General features: G+C 42.9%; 1 protein-coding gene across 2 annotated transcripts in view; it reads right to left on the reverse strand.

Moving 5' to 3' along the window:
- KIAA1328 (KIAA1328 ortholog) overlaps positions 1-23,260 on the reverse strand; it is a 295,276-nt gene that overhangs the window by 86,015 nt on the left and 186,001 nt on the right. For both annotated transcript variants that reach the window (XM_042452213.1, XM_042452214.1), the window contains 2 exons: positions 10,746-11,413; positions 2,724-2,828 (listed from right to left, as the gene is read on the reverse strand). In XM_042452213.1, coding sequence (XP_042308147.1) covers positions 2,724-2,828; positions 10,746-11,413 — 773 coding nt within the window. The remainder of the gene's footprint in view (positions 1-2,723; positions 2,829-10,745; positions 11,414-23,260) is intronic.

Below are 23,260 nucleotides of genomic sequence, written 5' to 3' on the forward strand. Positions count from 1 at the left end.
AGTAGTGACATCAAACAATAGTTTTGAATAAGAGTAGTTTCTCTTAATTCTCTTCATTTAGATGGGAATGAGATACAGTTGGTTATCATCAGTATGCTAGTGGCACTGAACCCTGAAATGCCAGACAGTCTCTCCTAGTGGTTTCATATGTGCCTGAAATAACACTGAGGGGTAAAATAGAACCCCAAGTTACCCCACCAGCCAATGGTTATAGTGCTGATCAGAAATCGTTGAGCATTACGTTCTGGACTAGCTCTTCCAAAGGAAGAGTAGAGCCATAGCACATCCATGTTCCATCCCCAAGAAGAGCCCAGAAGCAAAGCATGATCAGTGGGTAGTGAAAGACTCCAGTAGGTCACCAAGAGATCCTAAGAAGTTTCCCACTCCCACCAATTCCCTCAGAAGTTCTGCCTCTCCACATGGAGAACTACTTTCTCTGTCTGTATTATTAGAAGTTCATTTTTAAACCATTTCTGCTGAAGTTCAAAGCCAGCTAGTTTTCCTGCCCATATTTTCTTGGTCTTCTTCTTCTCCAGGCTTTGTACTAAGAGAGACCCTCTCTAGGCCCATGTGGCGAACCTATGGCACGTGTTACCTCTGTGGCATGCAAAGCCATCTCTGAGGGCATGCAGCGGTCACATCACGTAGGGGCGGGGTATGCGTCTTTGGCCTGGCTCCTTGCTGCGGCCTGGTTGCACCACCACTGGGACCGCATTTGCGGTCATGCTCTTGGGAGATTGTGGGGGGAGGAGGACAAGGACTAGCAGGCAGTCCTGGGTCAGCTAGATAGGTGCCCGCCACCCCAAGGGAGACTTTCTGGGTACCACAGGATGCGGGTGGGTGAAAGTGCCCACTGGGAAAGAGCTGTAGGGTGCCCTTGGCAGAGGCTGTGCTTCTGCTGCAGCGGGACTCCTGGCTGACCCAGCTGTGGGGCCGCCTCTCTCTCCCATCCGTCACGGAGCGGTGACATCCACCTTGTCACCCCCTAGCTCTGCCTTACCAGCTGCCCTGTATCCCCTTCTGCTCCTCGCCTGGCTGGTAAGAGCAAGGCTGGGAGGAGCAAGATAGATGCCACTTGCTCCTTGAGGGACGGGGGAGGGAGACAGCCCCACAACCAGGTCAGCCAGGAGCCCCGCAGTAGCAGCACAGCCTCTGCCAAGGACACCCCACACCCCTCTCCCAGCTGCCACCCATGCCTGTCCACACCTCCAGTTCCTGGCAAAGTCTCAGTGTGGTGAGTGCCTTTCTAGCTGGTTCAGGGCTGCCTGCTGGCCCTCATCTTCCTCCTCCTGCAGGCTCCTCCCACAGGTGAGACTGCAAATATGGTACTTAATGGCAGTACAGCTATGTGCACATGCCACCATTACTGGCAACAGGGGGCTTACCATCCATGGATAAGGAGGGCCCACTGTAGTTTTGTGGGTTTTCTTGGCAAGATTCTTTAGAGAGGATTTTTGCTATTGCCTTCCTTTGAAGCTGAGAAAGTGTGCCTTGCGTTTCCCCCCAGAAGTCCCACCCCTGGAAATCAGAAGTCCCCCCTACCCCACCAGCATTGGGTTGACATCCAGTGTGGGAACACCACTGAGTTTGGGCACTTGGTCTCTAAAAGGTTCGCCATTACTGCTCTAGGCTATCATATGCAGTACATTCCTTTCTGAAACTTTGGCCCAGAACAGACGGGTCTTTGATGCGCCTTCGTCACAGAGCGCCCACATGCCCGGCAACCATTGCATGTGATGAGGGCACTGCAGCTGCAGTGCGCCCACCAGACGGGGCATGTAACGATGACATCGCAGCCGCGCCGCTTCCAAACAGGCAGGGACGTAGCCAAGGGGGGGGGGTTCTAGGGGTCCGCCCCCCTTCCACTAGAAAAATGAATGATGTGTGCTGCTGCGCCGCCGCACTCAAGCCCCATTATAATGGTGGCACTTAGTCTGGACCCCCCCCCCTTCCTAAAATCCTAGCTACGTCCCTGAAACAGGGCGGCGCAGCAGCAACGTCATCACGATGTCTCTGGCACTTTGCTGCATCACAGCAGTGTGAGAAAAAGGAGCTGCTTCCGGCTGTTCCTTTTTTGCTGCGCAGCAGCACCGCACAATTTGTTTGCTGCAGCGCTCCTGCGAAGCAAAGAGAGGCACCAGAGAGGTGCCTCTTTTTGGCACTCTGTACTGCGCCTTTGTCTCATTTAAAGGAAAAAAGGGGAGAAAAAAATAAATCTAGCATCACCATTAAGACAATGGTTTATATTTTAGCATGTGCTTTTCTGGAAATCAATTCTCAAAAGCTGATGCCAAAACATAAATCAGTCTTAAAGGTGCTGCTAGATTTGTTTTCTCCCTCTCCCTTTTTTAATGCTGCAACAGACTAACTAGGCTACCTGAGATTTGAAAACTTGTCTAATGTACTTGTCACTGATCCAGTTCTTTCTCCCATCTGACCAGGATCTCATTCAGCTGAGGCTCTCCTCTAAGGAGGCTTTTACGCTGGGTCCTGAGACCCAGCTTCAATTCTGCCCCCCCCCCCCCTTAGAGATTGTACAGCCACCTTAGGATATAATTTTCTTTCTTTCCATCTTGAAGCATTTAAAGCACACCCCACACCAGAGAAAAAGACAACTTGAAAGAAACCCCCCTTTTAGCATCCTGTAAAGCCCTTTAGACAAATCATAAAATATACTGACACAGGAAAATACTTAATAGGGGAGAGCAAGACCAAGGCATTACCTTAGGCGCCCACAAGTGCCATTCATCACTGGGGCCAAGCCGCCCGGTCTCATCAGTGCTTCATCAATGAGCAGTTCTTCTGAATTAGGAGTGTGGCCTTTAAACCTGGAAGGGAGGAGGAGAAGAAGTACAGATCATGGTAAACATGCACAGTGCTGATTGAACAAACTAAGCATGATCTCACTCATTCACTTTTTCTCCCATTTTATAGCGTAAGCGCATGGATTACAGAGGCTGGATACACTGCAAGGAGGAGGGCGAAGGCCATACATGCCTAACTTCCTTTGCCCCTACAATGTAACCCTACCAGTGATGGCGAACCTATGGCACGCGTGCCAGAGGTGGCACTCAGAGCCCTCTCTGTGGGCACACATGCTGTCGCCCTAGCACATTGTTTGCCAGAATTTCTTAGTAGAAAGCCAGAGGGACGTGGCACTTTGCAATAAATAAGTGGGGTCTGAGTTGCAGTTTGGGCACTCGGTCTGTAAAAGGTTCATCATCACTTGTATAAGCTCTGGTGTAGGGCATCAACAGGATTCCTAGTATAGGCAGCAGTCTTAGGCTACCCACTACTGGAGAAATAAGCTCCACATGTATAGGATGGCACTGAGTGATCCAAATCCAGCATGCTTCTAAATGGACAGCCGTCTCCATCCTGCAATCCAGTCATAGAATGGTAACATTAAAAACTAAAAGTGGAATGTAAAAATTCATAATGAACCCTTGATTGCTAAAGTAAATGCTGGGAAAGCTATGAGAAAGCTACTTTTACTGTTTTGCATGGGAGGGAAATACTGTCAGAACTTGTTATTGTGAATCTCAAATTATGTAATTCAGTGACTAATTGCACAAATGTTTAAAAGGGGGTGTTGCAAATCATACGGATGTCATGTTGTCCTGCTGACAATCCACTCTCTCCTCATCAAACTGAAGAGTTCCTCCATCATATGGCTAACTTTATCAGACAAGGAAAACCACTTCTGCACACAATATATGAATTATGATCTTTGATGTTACAAGATAGGATGACAGATACCACTAGCTTGATGCCTTTAAAGAGCACTAGACAAATTAATGAAGAACAGGCCTATCCGTCATTACATACCACGATGGCTCAACAGAGCCTCCATATTCAGAAGCAGCATAGCAATGAATATCAATTACAAGTAAAAAGCTGTTGCTTTCAAATCTTGCTTTTGGGCTTCTTGAGAGCTATAACTAAGCCACTGTTGGAAATGGATTGCTGTGCTAGATGGACTTTGCTCTGATCCAGCCAGAGTCTGACTGCCATCATCTTCAGTATCATTACTAAGGCTGGCAGTTGTGCTAACTAATTTCCTGATAGCCACACTGTTTGATATGTGAAAACCAAAACATGCTGAAGGCACCAGATCCCACCTGATCTTGGAACATAAGAGAGGTCAGGACTTCTGAGTACATAGACAGGATCACCAAGAAATACCATGTAGGGTTGGCTATATTTCAGAGGAAAGCAACGACAAACCACCCGTCAGGATTCTGTGCCTAACAGGAAAACCTATTAAATTTATGGGGATCACCATAACTGAACAGGCAACTAGAAGTCATGCACACATACATACATAACTTAAACTAAACACACAATGAATGCACATTTAAAAAAAACAGTTGGAGGGGTGGGAGACCTTGCACCTTAAAAAAAGAAAAGCAAAGGCACAACTGATTCCCGCCAGCATACACATAAAATCCAACCACTTACGTATAGCATGGCAACACAATGGAGCTTTCAGGCAGCATTGAAAGTGCTGGTTATGACTTGTAAAGTCCTATAAGAGTTGATCCAAGTTTAACGCTCTTCAGAGGAAAGCTTTTTCTTCGCATGTTTGGTGAGGACAAGATTATGGAAGTCTCTCCTGTGAGAGGCTCTGCTTTTTCCCCAGAAGCAAATATTTTTCTTATTGTTGCTTAGACAGGACTTTGGCTGGCAGTGGCTTTTAATGAGGAGTGGTGTGCTTTTGACTTTTTATTGTGTTTTAAATGTGTTTCAAAGTGTTTGTGTTGTTAACAGATTTTTAAAACTCTTGTACTAAGAGCTTTTAGCTATACAGTATTGGTTTTTAATTTGTTGTGAGTTGCCCTGGGTCCTATGCTGGGAGAAAGGTAGGATACTAATTATTACATTAATCAATCAATCAAGTAAGTAAGTAATGAACTCTGGCAAAGGACTTGCTCCCAAAAGGGGAGAAAAAGTGCCTGTCTGTCTGAAAATAGAGCCTGTATTTAGCTATTGTGGCTAATACTGTATAAGAGACCGATCTATCCTCCATTAATCTAGATAGATAGACGCATAGGAAAGAGCTGAGTAGAGACAATAAAAAGATGTCTGTGGTCCTCCCTCTGTAGCTTTTCTGCCAACTTGTACTTTCCAGAAGGTGCAATCTTCTCCGCTGAAGCTGGATACAGCAGATGTGAGGACCAACAATAAGAAAAGTGTAATTGCAGAGCCATTTAAGAGTCCTGTCGCTGGGCAGCAGATGCCCCACCGAGCGCTCCGACAACCCTTTCAAAACAACATTGCCTCACAGGGACTTCAGACCTTCCCTTTCTTCCTCCATTAGCGGGAACATATACACGGATTTAAGATATTTGATCATTAAAAATCCATCTGCTCCTACTTAGTTCCTCACCTTTGTTTGTGAACCCAGCAGTCTTCTAAAGTACACAGCTCTGATTGCCTCTGATCAAACAGGAATTTTAAAAACCAAAGCAACAGTCAGTTTCTGAAAAGCATCTCACAGACAAAAGAAGAGTTCGAGGACACTGGGAACGATGGAAATGACACTGTTTCCATCAGTCACAGACTCTACTATGCCTCCTTGCAGCAGTGTCTGGGGCATACTCTGGAGGTCCTGCGGAAATCTGCACACACATCCACTGCTTGCCTTCCCCAAGGTTAAGTCCAGAAAAGGGAAGGAATAAGTGTGCAAATTTAAACAGATTTAACTACAACCCTCCCATCAGCCATTCTCCTCCACTAAGGGGAAGCAGGAGTGTCCCTTTCCCTATGGGTTCTGCTTCCTCCATCCTTATGATCCTATGGAGCCCTGGTGATCCTTATGATCCTTATGATCATATGATCCTTATGATCCTTATGATCCTATGGAGCATCCTATGGAGCCCTGGTGGCGCAGTGGTTAAATGCCTGTACTGCAGCCATTCACTCAAAACCACAAGGTTGCGAGTTCAAGACCAGCAAAAGGGCCCAAGCTCGACTCAGGCTTGCATCCTTCCGAGGAGGGAGCTAAAATGAGTACCCAGACTGTTGGGGGCAAATTAGCTTACTTGCTAATTAGCTTACTTGCTGTTCACCGCTATGATCTTTGGAATAACGGTATATAAATAAAACAAATTATTATTAATTATTATTAAATTGAAGGGGCTTAAGTCAGAAGATGGAGACTGCTCAACAAATTCCATTATCAAGAACCCTCCTTTATAAAGAACTGCCAACCACACTAACAGCCTACAAGTCTGTGTTCTGTCTAGAGGCCTGAGTCCTCAGAGGCAAGACTAGGCCCTTCAGATACTTCACAAATGTTAGCTTTATTGTTCTGGATTTGCTTCTTTGAACAAGGCTAACTGTTGTAGCCTTCTCAGGCACCCAAAAAGAAATTTGGGGTGGACTATCTGTACCTAGTCCACGCTGACACAATGTGTGGATGGAAGAGGGCAGGACAGATCTTTCAGGCCCAGCCCTAATCTCTACTCACTTAAATACAATTGAATGAAAGAAGAGCATCAGCTATGTGCTGCAGGGCAAAGGTGGGAATAATGCTGCTTTCAAATGTTGTCAGATTGCAGCTCCCAGTGAATTTCACCACCACTGGCTATGCTGACCATATTTGGAGGGCTGCATGATTCCACCCTTGGTTTTGGTCTTTGTCTACTCTAGCTAGGATTATCAACTGGATTTGGACATTGGACTGGCCCAAGCAGCAAGCAGAGTGGTCTAATTGTGATTCTAGACTGATCTGGATCCATGGGAAATAGATCAATCTAATTTAGTCTAAACAATAGAGGAATCCATAGTCATCCTGAGTTTGCCAGACCTAAGCAGGACTGTTGATGACCAGGGAGGGTTCTTGGGAGGCTTATTCACAAGGTCACCACAAGTCAAAGCTGATTTGATGGCAAATAAGAAACAGCCCTCTATTTTGGGAGAGCACCCAATCATCAGTGACAACATTTACAGCTACCGCACTGAATCACGTAAACCCTTTTGAAAAGAGTCAGTAAAGCTGCTGGAAATTCAGCTTTGGAGATGATAAATCCAAGCTCAAATCCTTTCTCGGGCATGAAGCTCACTGGGTAGCCTTGGATGAGTCATCTTTCACTCCAACCTGAGACTAAAATGAACTTTTTGGAGGAAAGAAAAGAAGAAATGCAACAAATAATAATTCTGTAGATGCCCCCCAGAAGAGAGCCTTGTCTATTTCAGTGAACTTTTGAATGATAGGGGAGGGCCCTGTGCTCAGCAGTGAAGCAATTCCTTTAAATGCTGAAGGTCCCAGCACCTCCAGTTAAAAGAAACTGGAGAGTGGAGCCAGGAAAGACCTTTCATGGCCTGAGACCTTAGAGAACAGCTGTCAGCTGGAACACTGAGCTAGGCAGGTGAAGGGTTTGGCTCAGCAGGGGGCAGCTTCAGAGAAACTGAAGAAAGTTTCATGTGCTATGTCAAAAATCTAATTTTTGTTTTACTTCAGCAAAGGTGTTGACTTGTTGATAACTGCTGTCAAGTTGACTGACTCATGGCAACCCCATGAATGATAGACTTCCAAGTCACTCTATCCTGAACAGCCCAGCTTAGGTCTTGTAGATTCAGGGCTGTGGCTTCCTTGATGGAGTCTCTCCAGCTGTAATGCAGTCTTCCTCTTTTCTTACTGCCTTCTACCTGAATTATTTTCTAGGGAGTCATGTCTTCTCGGGACATGGCCAGAGTATAACAGAGAAACTCAGAGCTGGACCTGAGATCATTACAAATGAAACCCAGACTTTTCTTGGGTTGTAGAAGAGTCAGCCTTCTTCCCAACAACACACAGTTGCAGAAACTGTAAGAGTTCCACGTCTTGGCAGCCTCAGACATCCAGTCCCAAGCCTTCCCCACTGTTAAGGCTGCAATGAGAAGGTAAGTGGACATTGCAAGTATGGTGTTCACTCTGAGAAAGCTCCAGCTTTTCTTGCATTCCCAACAATGCTAAAAGCAAGACTAAAACTGATTCTGGTTGATCAGAAGTCAGCCCACACTAGGTGATATCCTGAGCAGAGAGCAACTGGCCCTAACTAGCACAACTCCATGTCAAAGGTGAAGAGCCCAGATTTCTCTCTCTCTCTCTCTCTCTCTCTCTCTTTTGTTCATTCCTGGATCCAGCATTGCATAGCCGTTTGAGTGTTGGACTATGTTTCTGTAGACTTGAGTTCTCCCTATTGTCCTGTGTGTCAAGAAACACCAGGAAAGTCACACCTCCCATTGTACTGACTTTGCCCCTCTTCAACTACAAACAACAGCCAATATTCTACTGCTGAATCCCAGCTAGAGTAGACTAAGTGAATCAACTGTTGAAAGGTGAGACAACATATAAGGAAAATCCTAGTGATGTTAGAGAACTTTAGTTGGAGGTAACCGACGGACTGAGGCCAACATCTTGTCTGTAAGCAGACACCAAATTAGTTTAATTATCTATTTAGCATAAATGGCTTATAGTAGTCTTTAAAATTAGGGCACACACTTTCCCAGTAGAAGGGAACCCTAGCCTGGATTTGTATGGCCACCAGATCGACTCATCAGGCTTGCTGGTGTTTCCACTTCAGCCTGCTTAGATTTCTTGGTCACCACACTCCCTCTGATGGGAGACAGGGCAGAAGGAATGCAAAGTGAGGGCAGCTGGCCTGCTTCCATTCCCTCCCATGTCCCCAGGCATCATCCAGATTTCAGGAGATCGAATGGATGAGAAGGAATCTGATCTACAACTCCAAAAAAGGATCTCACTCCTCTATTCTGCATTACCCCACCCATTAATTTGCTGACACATTTTTTGAGGGGAGGATACAGGTTCTACAAAAATGGCACTGCGGTTGTATACTGACTCTGTGTTGTCCACTATTGCTCTCAAGAAAAGAAAGGAAGGCATCGAATGAACATTATTTTAGAACTTAGAGCCACAAGATATAGTTATAGCTGCCAGCACAGATGGCTTTAAAAGGGGACTGACTGAATTTGAGTTGGTGCCATTAACAGCAACTAGTGAAGTTAACTAGATATTCTATATAGCTCCATCTAAGTGCTTGCTAAAGACCATAGACAGAGTGTGCAGCTGTAATCATATAGGTTTCACATGGACAAAAGGAGCACTGGTGGCACAGTGGTTAAATGCCTGTACTGCAGCCACTCACTCACAAACCGCAAGGTTGAGAGTTCAATACCAGCCAAAGACTCAAGCTCAACTCAAGCTTGCATCCTTCTGAGGTCCCTAAAATGAGTACCCAGCTTGTTGGGGGCAATTATTTTACATATTGTAAACTACACTGATAAGCAGTACTGAAATTATTTGCTATTGCTAAATAGTTGCCCACTATATGAAGAAATTGTTGGTATAGGTACACCTTTGGTCTGATCCAATATGGCCCTTACGAAACAGAATCACTGCTGAAGAGAAACTGTAAAAGTCTGAACACACTGAGCAATCAATTATCCTGCAGAATCTCTGAAGTCTTCTCCTCTAGTTCTCATACTTCTCTAACCACCCTCTGAGTACTCCATGCTACACATAGCAATTGTGTTTTCCATGGGTATGCCTGTGTATTCCACAGCAGATTCTCCAAATATGAACGGCCAATATGCTCCCATCCAATATACACTGGGTAACAACACCACAAATTGTGGTTCTCAGGGTAGTGCACGCAATTGTTAAATAAGCATGCATGCTTTGTCAGTCATGCCTTAAGAATATGCTGTTGGAAACTGCATTAAAACATCAGTGTCCTCCAAAGCAACAAAGGGGCTGCTTAAAACATGAATCTGCTTTGAACAGCTCCAGTAACAGAGATTAGTGATTGTGTCAAGCCAGGAGACAGCTGGGCCTATATTCTGCAGGCCAGTCCGCTGACTAGTTGCCCACCCCTGCTTTCCAAAGGGTGGGGAAAATTCATCAGCCCTTCATTCCTGTCTCTAAAGCTATTTGCTAATCTGAACCATCACTTCAACCTTCCACTTTCAGATTTAAGAATCACAGAAGCAAATGGAAGGTGAATACTACATTCTCAAGCTTTTGTTTAGCTTTCCATTAAAATGATCTTATTTCAAAACTACTAATAATTGTTGTTACCTCAGGAACATAAGCAGGGTTTCACATGGTCTGCTTCTTTATCAGTCTCTGAGAATTGGGGTTAACAGTAGATACAGTGGCATCATTCCTTCTATTTCCTTTTGGGGTGCGAGGGAAGGATTAGCAATATTAATTCTTTATGTAGAAAAACTCAGAGAAACTCAAAATCTTGTGGGGTTTCATAATGCATTGTATTTTTCCATATCATCACTGCAAGTGCTATGTGCTTAAGTACCACAGGGTACAAGCCATTTGCAATGCAGTTCTAGCCAAATGGTTCCCACGACATCACAGACACTTAGAGCAAAGCAGATATCTTTTTACAGCAAATGCCTTTGGGTAAATTAGAAAGATTTTTGATGTTTTACAAAGTTCTTCAATGACCTGGAGAATAGCTCAAAAAAGTTTGAAAGCTGATCTAAACTACTACCAGGCACTGGCACAATGAAGATGTCACCTGACCCACCTTCTATACTAGAGGTGAGAAGCTTGTGGCCCTCCAGATGATATTGGGTTGCTGCTCCCAGCATCCCTTGCCAGTATAACCGGTGGCAAGGGATCTGGAGAGCTGCATGATCCTCACCCCTGTTCTAGATGGATTGTACCTCCACTGATGGTGCTCCAATAGAAGCTAGTGTCCTCCATTCTTCCCTTAACTCACCGACTGTAATCAAGCCTGGACTGGTGCAGCTGCTGCTGTTGGAGCAACAGCTTTGCCTCCTGCTTCGCCAGCAGATTCTGAAGGCGTTCCTTTTCGATTTCCAGCTCCATTTTCTGGAGCACCAGCTGTCGTCTTCTTTCTTCAGACAACTTTTTACCACGCTCTGTTTCTTTTGACCTCGAGCCGGTACTGCCGTTCAAGCCCGAAGGACGAGACAGGCAGGAATAATTTGCAGAGGATTCACAATGGGGTCCAGAATATCTTTTCGGAATGTAGGCACCATCTTGGAAAGAATCATGAATGGAGCTGCTCATTTTCTTGTGGAAAGAACAGGTTTGAAGAGGACAAGTGTTCTTCCTGCGGCCCACATCAGGAGTCCTTTCATCATGGGGAGGCAATTTCTGCTTTGGTGGGGACACCACATTGTTACATTTACCATGCAGACTGTTTTCCAACAGGGAACTGTTCCTAGCTTCTTGAAGACTTCCTGGGACTTCAGTCCCATGAAGACAACTGTTTCTACAAGGCTGAGCAAGACATATAGGAGTAGGACTTCCACATGCCATTCCATTGTTCTTGAATAAAGTCTGTGGTCTAGTTATACTAAGGTAGGATCCATCTAATTCGGAAGGCAGTAGTTGCTGGCACAGACCTCTTTGGTTAGACATCTAAAAGTAACAAAAAAGGAGGGAAAAAGTTTAACTTCCACAATTGAAAACATCTTTAATTGTTCCTTTCTTAGTTCTTTCCACAGCTTACAGCATTAAAAGAAAAAGAAAGAAACCCCTTAGACTGGCATCAGTGGGCTTGAAGGAATTTGATGATCGACACCTAGTGCAACTCAACAGAAAATGGTTTTCAAATGGAAGAGATGAACATGCTATCAAATCTGCAATTTAATTCCGTCTACACAGGTACAATAAATATAAAACCACAGCCTGCAGGATCTGGGGCATAAACAAGGCACTTCAGCCTATCAAGGAGTTGCGAGTGTCTAGGGTTACATAAAATCAACTTGAAGTGTGGCAAAAAAAGCATTAAATGTTAATGTCTGAAAATGTTTAATTTTGAATACGGAGCCAAGAAATCCATTCAGCCACTATAAATACCGTCTGATTGGCCATTACACAGCAGGGGATTTGATGTAAAACATTTCACCTTGCACTGAATGGGATATTACTTACTGTTGGAAATTTGATGAGAGTTTTTGAAATATCCTTACAGAAACACTGATAAAGAACTAGACCACTTCCTGTAAAATACGGTTCTACATCAAAAGCTGTCATTCAACTACAAAACACGTTAAAATCCTACCATAAAAGTGGGGTTTTTCTTTCCAATTAAGTTGGGCTGGTGATGAGACTCTGATAAAACTCCAAAGCTAGAAAGACACATTAATTTGCATTTGTCAGCCTAATCCAATGGTGGGGGCGGCAGGACTAGGTCCCAGAGCTTATAAAACTGAAGCTAACAAGTATTCAGAAAATGTGGTATGAACCATGACACCCTCCAGCAACATGGCTCTCAGGGCAGCAGCTACTTTGCTCTGCTCATGCCAAGAGCTTTCAGGCAGCTGCTGAAGGATCTCTCCAGACCTGAGCATTTGTTTTGATAACAATATTATATATTTCAGTCCTGTTCCAGAGTGAGTTTTCCAGGGATGAGGAATCACCAGCATCTAAATACTGAAAGTGTCCGTAAAGAAAACAGAAAAGTTTCAACGGGAATAAAGAGTGGAGAATCTTTCGGTTTATGAGCAGGCAGGGAGGGAAAGTTCTTCCCGGTTAGCATCCTTGAAGCCAATTGCCATTAATATTGTGAATTTACATTTAGCCTTAAGGATGTTGCCTGCTCTTCCTCCCTGTCAGCCTTTATTGACCAGGATACATTCAGTTAGTATAAAGAGCAACACTTAATTCTATAGTTCTTTATACATATTTCTCCACTTTGCTCCTCTGGCTCTTGGCAACTCCATTCTCACCAATTTCCTACCGGTATCACCTTTTGCTTGGGTATGTGGAACTACCACATACACTCCTCTATAAGATGACCTCATGTTTAAGTCGAGGGCAGGTTCTGTGGCCAACATTATGGATTTTGATATGCCCCGTGCATAAGTCAAGGGTAACATTTAGGGGCATGTAACAAAGGAAGTAATAGATAGAAGAAATAAAAATTCTAGGAGACATAACTCTTTGTGCTCACCCTAAAGACTGGATGGATGAGGGAGTAAAGCGTGGTTTTGTAAAGGTTGGTTTGTGTTTGTTTTAGGTGCTCTGAGGAGAGATCAAGCTTTCATATTTCACCAAAGGATGGATCCTTTTTTAATAAGAGTTAAAGTACAGTACTTACATTGACTTGTGGATAAGTCATTCCAGGTTTTTGGAGTCAATTTTTGGACTAAAATTTCTAGGCTTATATCTAAGTATATACAATATGTTTCTTTGGCCAGAATATATGACAGACTATCTGCATGAGACTGTCCAGGCCCTGTGATTCCCAGAAAGGCCTACTCCTGGCCCCAGCACCTTTGCAGGTACAGCCACTGTGGATGTGAGCTAGGGCCTTCTCAGTGGCTGCCCCAAGGCTCTAAGAGGTTCCAATAGTCCCTTCCTTGCTGTCCTTCTCTCAGCAGGCAAAGTGTTTTTGTTACTCCAACCACCTTTTAAAACTGAACTTTTTAAAATAAAAAGTTTTTAAGTGTTGGTGTATTGCTTTAACAGCTTTTAAGGTGTTCTTTAAAATATTTTTAATCCTATGTTTAAATTGTTTTACACCATGAATAGTTTAATTATATGTCAATCTATTTAATGTTTTTAGCTATATTGTACATGTTTGAATTTGAAGCTGCCTTGAGTTCCAGTTTTGGGGAAAAGGTGGGGTATAAATACACATAAATACAAATATTAGAACAATAATGAAAAGGTCATTGGAGCCTTTGTGAAAGATGGGGGTTTTAAACATCAATCTTCCAACTGTAGTCAAACTACAACAGTGCATCCCAAGCTACCTGATCTGGGGACCGTAAATTCTTTATCTCAATATGCCAGGGACTCATGCTATACTTGTGCCTATTGGCTACATTTGCTTCTTGCTTTCCTAGAAACTCAGCAGGGACTGGGAACCAATGACTAAGACCAATACTGGTCCAGGAACCACCACCTTGGGTAGCCATACTGAGTTTGTATATTTCCAGTGTGACAGTTTCAAAGTCAAGTTCAGGCCACTGGCAGATGTAAAAGTATCCAGGAAGAAGGTGCTTCACAGGAAAAGAACTGGCAGAAAGAGGCAGACATTCTTTCCTCTATTTCTTCACATTCTGTCTATGAAACCATCCTAGACAAAGTCAAAGTGTATGAAACAGTGTAAGACCACTGGCAGTGGCAGTCTGGAGCTTCCTTCCTGTAGCTATTCTCCTGAGCATTTAAGAGGCAGTGCCAGAGATGGAACAGGGACTGTGTCCATTCAAAATATGTATTCCACTATTTGAGCTATGGCCCTTCTGTTGCACAGCACTCCCTCTCAAGGATACTTTGCCAAAATGCTGCAAATGAAGAGAGGCTGACAAGCTTACAGTTAAATGCGGCTCCAGCAGGGCAGTTTCGAGGTGAGCACTCAATCCAAATTCCAGGCTTTGCAGATGTCAGAGGCAAGCTTAGAGGAAACTAATTCCTGTTTTCCAAAGCACTATGCAAACTCTAAGTTAGTCTTACTTCATTTCTTGACACCCCCACCTGATCATCAGGTGCATTTTTCCAACTCTCCAACGAACTACAAGTACAAACTACTTGAAAGACTTATTAGAAAAGAATTTACTTAGAAGAATATGCAAAATTAAAACTGAAGTGAAAGACAACTAATGTTCAGATTTATTCCTTTTATTGCCCAATCTTTTACTGAAATCTCTACTGCAAAAAAAAAAAATTGTCTAAGATTAATCATTGCAAAGCACCTAGATGGGACAGAGATTGCCGATATTAATACCCCAAGATAAATAAGGTAGATAACAATGTAAAAGGGTTCGTTGCCTATTTTCTTAGCTGGAGATAAAGTGCCATTGTTGCTCATGAATGATGTATGATCATGATTGCTGTATTTCAAGTGTGCTACACAAAAAGAAAGGGGGAAGAAAGATGATGAGAAGGTAATAATAACAAAGCTACATTGTTCTCCTTTAGCACAGTGAGAGATCATTGGAAATGGAGAAATGTGACTTCCAGAGAAACAGCTACAGCAAGAGAAAACAGAACTCTGCCCCGGTGGCATCTGTAACCTATATTTGGGGTGCCTGTTTTTTGTTTGTTTTTTTTTTAATTTCAAAGGAATTTTCGTAACATTGGTACTCTTCCATTAACTGTTTTAACTCCAGCTAAAACTATTACACACACACACACACACACACACACACACACAGCTGCAAGACATCAACTTTCAAACTGGCTTCTACAGCAGTCATTCAGCAGACATTACCGCTCACTGTGTCCAAATTCATAAACAGCATTCTCTCATTCAAAGTAACTGCTTGTGTTACATTATGCCCAAGAAATATGAATTTTATATATAAAGAAGGAAAGCTGCATTTTGCTAGAGTCTGCACAAATTGTTAAGAATTCATAATGGACAGGGAAGGCTGAGCCTGGACCTTGTCCATCTTGGGAAAGAGTCATGCCTCATTTCAAAAGTGCAAACTGAAAATTCCCTTTAACTCTCCCCCCCACACTCGCATTCTGACAAGGATGAATAATCAATGCTTAACTGTCTTGTCTTACCTCCACTGAATGGAGGAGACCTGCCAAATTGGTTCAGATTGGTACACCACCACCACCCTCACTGTGCAGCTTCCAGAGAGGTTGAGCAACTTATCTAGATTTGGAAGAAGGTAAATATCTACATTCGATTGGCTTTTGTCTTGTGTATTCAGCCCATTGTCTCTATTGCCCAGACCATTTTAGAGTCATCATCAGTACTTGAAGGGTACATTCATCTCTGCCCTTCTCAAATACATGTTTTTGCTTTTTGAATCTTTAATAATAATAATAATAATAATAATAATAATAATAATTTTTCTATTTCCCGCCTCTCCTTGCGGATCGAGGCGGGATCACATCAGTGCCATAAATACAAAATACACGACAGTTTAAAACAGCAAATTTAAAAGAGCGTTATATAACAACCTTACATAATAAATACAATATCAACATCAACATCAATATCAACAGTGCCAGTCAGCCAGGGTGTCGCAGTATGGGAAGCAGCGCATCTGGAGCATCTGTTTTTCCATATTAACAGACCAGGTCGGATGGGTATGCTCGTTGGAAGAGATCCGTCTTTAATGCCTTCTTAAAGGTGTCTAATGATGTAATTAGGCGGATATTTTCCAGTAAGCTGTTCCATAATTTCGGGACTGTGGCTGTAAATGCTTTTTGGGAACTAGTTACCAATCTGTTTTTGGGGTTTTTTTGTGTATTCCAGCAAATTCTTCCCTGAAGTTCTGAGTGTGCGGGGCGGATTGTGTAGGGAGAGGCGTTCCCTTAAGTAACTCGGGCCCGAGCCATTTAATAGAATAACATTAAAAATCATGTTTTGTCACACCCACGGGCGTTAGCTTCACTTTTAGGAGACAGCCTAAAGTCAGGATGAGGTTAAATACAGAGACAGAGAGAGACCTGACCTCTGTTGCTCCAACTTCCAGTCATCTTCTTCACTTCAGAGGATGAAAAAATCTATGTGTGTGTTTTAGTCTGCAGTCCCTTAAGTTTAGTTATACAGTTACACTCCTTGTAGATTCTTTTGCTTTGAGAAACAGCTTGCATTGATTATAGACTGTTCTATTTGTTTCTACTGCTATCTTTTTCTGTCTTTTTAATAAAGAAATAACAGCTTTGGCTGCAAAATCAGCTTGTCTTCCTACCTCAGTTTTACCTGGAGTCACTCTGACTAATTGTCTGTTTTTAAGACCTTTAGCCTGAATAATCCTGTAAAGCATTAGTGCCTGGAGGAGCTTCCCCCCCACCAAATCCAGCACACTGCTCTTAACAAACCTCACTACCTTACACAAGGGCCTCTAAAATCAAGGAGTCCAACTAGTGATTGGCAGCTGCCCCTACCAACAACCTGGGATTTGCTAATCCCACCTCATATCTAGCCTAACTCTTATCTAGCCCATACTTCTGCACCCACACCCACCCCAAGGTCTAACAAGTTCATGGGGGCCTTGAAAGCAGAAAGCGGTAGTGACCCTTTCCAGTACCCCTTTCCAGCCTAACCCTACAGTTCCAACTCTTGGGCTCCTATTACTCACCTTACCTTGTCACCCTCAAGCTACTTCTCTGGATCTGGTACTTGAGCCTCAAAATGACACCTCTCCTGGACAAGTAGTTGTGTTGATCAGTGGATTCAGTATGGCAAAGCATGACTTGTCTGCCTTGTTAATTATAAAATTAAATAATTCAGACAGAGATGTAGAAAATAGGCAGAGTAAAGATTTATTATATAATGAATAAAATAAAAATCTAGATCAGTGATTCCCAAACTTTGGTCCTCCAGATTTTTTGGACTACATCTTCCAGAAGCCCTACCCAGAAGTCCTAAACATCTGAAGGACCAGGGTTTGGGAATCTCTGGACATGCCCCATACATAGTAACTGTTCTGTTTCTAGTCAAGTAACACTTTCCCCTTTTCACCCCAACATCAGTCAAATAAACCTAAAACTACCCCAAATATGTTTACTTCCACCAATCCCTGTGTAGAGCCTTCCACCCCCCCCCCCCCCCCCCCCAAAGCCCTCAAACTGGCCAAAATGGTAGGAGAAAATGACACAATGTCACTTCCAGCCTGCCAAAATGCAAAGGTGTGATTTACTGGGAGGGGTACCAGGGTGAAAATGACACCCACCCCATTTACAGTTGCCCACCTCTGTTTTAGAAGCAGGAATATTTACTCTCTGATGGCATAATAGTACAGATGCAGCTCTGCCAATGCCAACACATGGAAAATCAGAAAGCCAATATTTTGTCAATCTGTTAACTGTGACAAAAGACACTTTTCCTACACCACCATCACCACGACCAACAACAAAAATTCCCCTGACACAGCTTGACAGAGGAATTAGCATTCTGTGTGCTGCCAATATGAGCAACATGTAATGGAAGAAGAAGTGCTGAGCAGGGAATGAAGTCACAATGGTTCTGGACTCCAATTTCTCCCTCCATGATCCTCCCTACCCCTGGCTGCCTGTGCCCTTTATTTTACTGAGGGCTCAGAAGTGCAAGACCCAGATAAATATTTCAGAAACAAAACTATTTGTGAGCAGATCAGGTTGCCACCATTTCCCAGTGCATTTGGAGTTCACGCTAAAGAAGGGCAGGCGAACAACGGGCTGCATCGCTAAGTCTGGGGCCTGCGCGTGTTGAGGCCATCGGCTGGCTGATCGGGAATGCAAAATGCAACAGCTGCACGGTAATCTTTGCCAAAACCCCATCCCGAATAAATGGAGTGCATTCTCCCTAGCGCAATTAACTCACACACTCTGGCAGCTTTTTCGCTAGAAGATCATCAAGGTAGATTACCTTCCAGCATATGAACTAAATACTTACAGGTGTTATATCATCCGTTATTACTTACAAACTTCTGCATTTAACAAGACATCCAGGCAAATGAATGATCTCATTTATGAATTATTTATTAGCGTTTCACAGCATGCTCCTGGCGTCATCCATGGCCTTTTCCAGGTCATATGACACCAATTAGAGCTGAATTTTAAATTATTCAATAATCTGAACTCTCTTGTCATTTAACATATAGATATCAATGCAGTAAACAAGTTAAGCCTAATGGGCCCCGGAGGTTTGTACTCTCCCCTTCCTTCCCAACCCACCCCCTGCCCCACTTCCACCTCCCTCCCGCCCAGCAGCCATGGAGGCTGCGTTCCACCGTCAGAATAAGAAAAACAGCAGAATGCAGCAAAAACACACATTTACAAGGTTTTAATATCAGTTATTTTGGCCTGCCTTAGGGATTTCATATCGCCACTTACAAGCACCAAATTTAAAATGCATAAGAAGTGTTTAGCTGCAAGCTTTTTTCCCCCCTTTCTCCTTGCCTGTCCATTTCCACCACCACCCTTAAATTGAGGACTACCAAAAACATCTCTTAAAAGGGTATCTCTGGGATCAATTGCACCAGAAGGTTTGCCCAGTTAGAAACAATGCAATACAGAAACCTGATAGAAGCCACATGGTGCTGTTCAAAAGCTAGACTGTGTTGCTTTCTCTGAGGGGGGAAAATGCCAGCAATTCCTCCTTGAGAAACCATTAAAGAGGAGCTGAAAAACACAACCCTCATTGTTCTAAACTGCAGAAAACAGGAGCATAGCATAGCTTTAGTCATGAGCTGTAGCAATCTGAATTCATGAATTTTTCTTGAGGAGGAGGTGCTCAAACTATGTTAAAGCCTAGTCTCTCCCAAAACCAGCAATGCACTTTGATGTTCTCACTGAAGAGAAATACAGTACACGACCTGGGAAGGATGTACTGTACCATCTTCACAATCTGACCTGTCCCAAGTTAGACCACTAACTCTGTTGTAGTTTGTTCTGACAGCAACAAACTACAAAAGAATTAGTGGTCTAACTTGGGACATATAATTCAGAATATATCAATGACCGTGGACTTCTGGCCAGTAACACTTTCTGGAGCAGATCTTAACGTTTTCTTCGGGAACCTTTGGCAAAGTGAAATTGCATGGAAAAGTGTGTTTCAGCACTAAGATTGCCTTCAACCACTCTAGCAACTGTACAGTTGTCTCCTGGTGAATGAAAAAGTGTTAACCACATTCAAGAGCACACCAATAAGAGCCACAGATCCTTTTCTTTTGCCACACCAACATCTCCAATTGCATCCAATAAATTTGGCTGAACGAGTGTTCAGTTAGGGTCTTGCAAGTCACCTTTGTGCAATAGAAATAATTTGTTGATAGCAGCATAAAGGGAGATCCACAGACAGGAAGCTCCTCTGTACCTTGTCTTTGCATGTTGTGATTGTGTGTTGCATGTTATAACTGTTCATTGCATGTTGCAGTTCATAGAATCATAGAGTTGGAAGAGACCATGAGGGTTATCAAGTCCAATCCCATTCAGTTATGTAGGAAGACACAATCAAAGCACTCTCGACAAATGGCCATCCAGGCTCTACTTAAAAACCTCCAAAGAAGGAGACTCTACCACCCTCAGAGAGAGCATCTTCCACTGCTGAATTTTTTCTATCCATTCTTCTATGAGTGGAGAGTCTTTCTTTTTCCACTGCTTTGCTTTAAGAATCCTTGCAGATGTGATCAGAAACAAGATCACTCTCCTGACACTCTCCACTGTCAGGAAGTTCTTCCTAATGTTAGGACTGAATCTCTTTTCCACAGTTTGAATCCTGTGCTCTGGATCCTATTCTCTGGAGCTGCAGAAAACTTTCTCCATCCTCAACATGGCACCCTTTCAAATACTTAAGCATACCCCGTTAAAAATAAAGAAAATCTATAAGATAGGGAGTAAAAATGTTTGAAATGCTCAAAAGAAATTGGGTCGATGTTTCACATGTGGTGGAAATGTCTGATAATAAAAAAATGGTCAGAAATACATATTAAAATCCAACAGATTCTAGAGATTCAATACTCTCTTTCTCTCAAACTATATTTACTTAACATAACAGCTGTACTAAAAACAGAAGATGAAAGGAAATATTGGAGAGTGATCTTGTATCTGATCACAGCTGCAAGGATTCTTATAGCAAAGCAGTGGAAAAAGAAAGACTCTCCACTCATAGAAGAATGGATAGAAAAAATTCAGGATATGAGAGAGATGGATAAATTAACACATATATTAAAATACAAATCTATAAGTAAATGGGAGACAGAATGGAAATGTTGCGAGTTAATAAAGAAAGACATAAGCGACTAGTGACAAAGGATACATCTATTAAGGGATGTACATATGATTCAGCCAGATTTATATAGAATACCTGTGTGTAGGGGAAAAATATACTTCATTTGTTGTATATACAAGAGCGTATTTTAGAATTCATTTGTTTGCTTCATATGTTAGAAGATATCAAGTAACACAGGGAGAGATATTCTAAGATAGCTAATGGGAATGTAATAAAGAGAAAAGAAATTGTAAGAATCCTTAAAATATTATTATGAAAAAAAATTTTAAAAAAAGTTTGAATTAGATAAATTATAAAATGGGAAAGACTACGAGTAGAAGAAAAAGAATGTATCTCAGAATGCAGAAATTTCAGTGAGAGGAGAAGCAAAAGAGTAGACTCCGCTACACTTCAAGAGAGTTTGTTCCACTGTCAAACAGTCCTTACTGTCAGAAAGTTCCTCCACCTCAACATTAGGAGGAACTTCCTGACAGTAAGGGCTGTTCGACAGTGGAACACACTCCTTCCTTGGAGTGTAGTGGAGTCTCCTTCCTTGGAGGTCTTTAAGCAGAGGCTAGATGGCCATCTATTGGGGATGCTTTGATTGGATTTCCTGCATGGCAGAATGGGGTTGGACTGAATGGCCCATGCGGTCTCTTCCAACTCTATGATTCTATGAGTATACAGAGAGGACTTTGACAGATGACAAAAGAAGAAAGTTGTTAGAAAATGCAGTTTTAATGATGGGTCATTTGTAGACACAACACAAACAACCATGGTTAAAAATGGACTTGTTACTTCATTTCCACACCCAAAGGATTTTGAATTTGAATCAACATTCTCACCTATCTATGACATATATAAGTCTGTCCCTGGCTTCCACTCCACGAAAACCATCTGAGGAAGTAGACTGAAGCCTACGAAAGCTCATGCTGCCAACTTCTTTCTTTCAGTTAGTCTCAAAGGTGCTAAAAGATCTCTCTGCATACTGATTCTACAATCAGTAAATCTTTGAATTCCTTCAGGAGGAGTGCAACCGCATCCAAGACAGGCTATTTATCCAGTTCCCATACAAGAACCACCAATCCACGGAGCCTTCAACTTATGGGTTCAGCATCAGTTTATTGGCTTCATCCAACCCAATACACAGTCGGGCATTTGTTCAGCATCTGCAAAGCCCTAGCTGACTCTGATGACAAGGAGAAATGGAGATGAATATCAGTAGCATACTGGTGGCACCCATCTCCAATGCCCCTAATGGCCACACCCAATGGCTTCATGTTGAAGATTATGGAGGATAAGGTGGAAGCCTCTGCTATGCCACAACTCAATAGCCATGGGGCTGAACAGAAATCCCTCAATGCTGCTCTCTGGAACTGGCCCGCTTAGAAAGGTGTGGAACTGGTCCAGTAAGACTCCATGAACAATGCTATCAAAAGTGGAGTTTTTAGTGGTGTTATAACTGGTTTTGATAGTGTTTGTGGATGGTTTGTTCTCTGCCCCTGGAGGGTTTGTACTTCACTTCCTGTTGCCTAAAATTGAAATTAATGGTAGAAGCCTCAGTCATTTCCAAGAGAACCTCCTCCCATTACTCCACACTTTAGCACAGGAGATAAATGTGTGAAAAATGCAAAGTGTAACAGCACTATCCTAGCATCCATGTATTTGTGAGTGACATTGTATTGTGAGAATTTAATGTGAGAGCTGGCTAATGATGCATTTTCGGGGAGTGGGGTGGAGTGGAAGAAGTACAAACACATCTAAGTTAGTGTCCATTTTCCCATTCTGATCTCAGTGGCAGATGGCACATGCTGAAAGAACTCCCTCAAAAAGATAACTGAACTTGCTCAAATCCAAGGCATCCTCTACAGACCCTTTTTGGCTATAGATCTAGCATACTTTCGCTGAAAAAGAATCAGAGACAGAAGATGTGCCAAAAAGACCAAAGGTTTTTCATTTTTTTAAAAAATTAAAGCATCACCATATGCAAGAGAGATTGTTTTAGTGAACCAGGTAAATGAGGAAAGCTATTTCCATAACAGAGGCATCCTGCAAAGCTGGAGAATTCCCCAGCTTAATCGGAAAGGTGGCCCCGAGTGAGTGAACTCAAGCAGGGCAATGTCCTTGGCAGAAAAGCGTTTAGATTCTGCTAATGACCCTGGTCTCTGGGTAATAATTCATTAAAAAATATAAAATAAAATAAAATGAGAGCAAGTAGCAATTTTCATGCAGCTGCCCTTTTGATCCTACATTTGTAGGGAGAATTCCTGAGGCTAGCTAGCGGCACCCCTGCGGCTCTGGTGGATTGACCTCTAGTCTGCCCCTCAAATGACGATCATGCCAAGGAATGACAACAAGGACTGCGGAGAGGTCGACATGTCAATGTGGCACTTGAAAGGCAGCCTGACTGGCTCATCCTGATCACAACCTAACAAAAAAAGTTCCACAGAAGTTTAAGCTCTTTTTGTATATATGTGTGTGTGTGTGTTAAAAGCATGGAGGGAGGGTTTCTTTGATGAACCCCTTGTGATACTCAATCCTCTCAAGCTGGACTGAAGAAACCCTGCTGTGTGCACCAGACCATTTGTTGCAAGGGCTTCTTG

This window comes from Sceloporus undulatus, chromosome 2 (assembly GCF_019175285.1).
Source record: "Sceloporus undulatus isolate JIND9_A2432 ecotype Alabama chromosome 2, SceUnd_v1.1, whole genome shotgun sequence".
NCBI lineage: Eukaryota > Metazoa > Chordata > Lepidosauria > Squamata > Phrynosomatidae > Sceloporus > Sceloporus undulatus.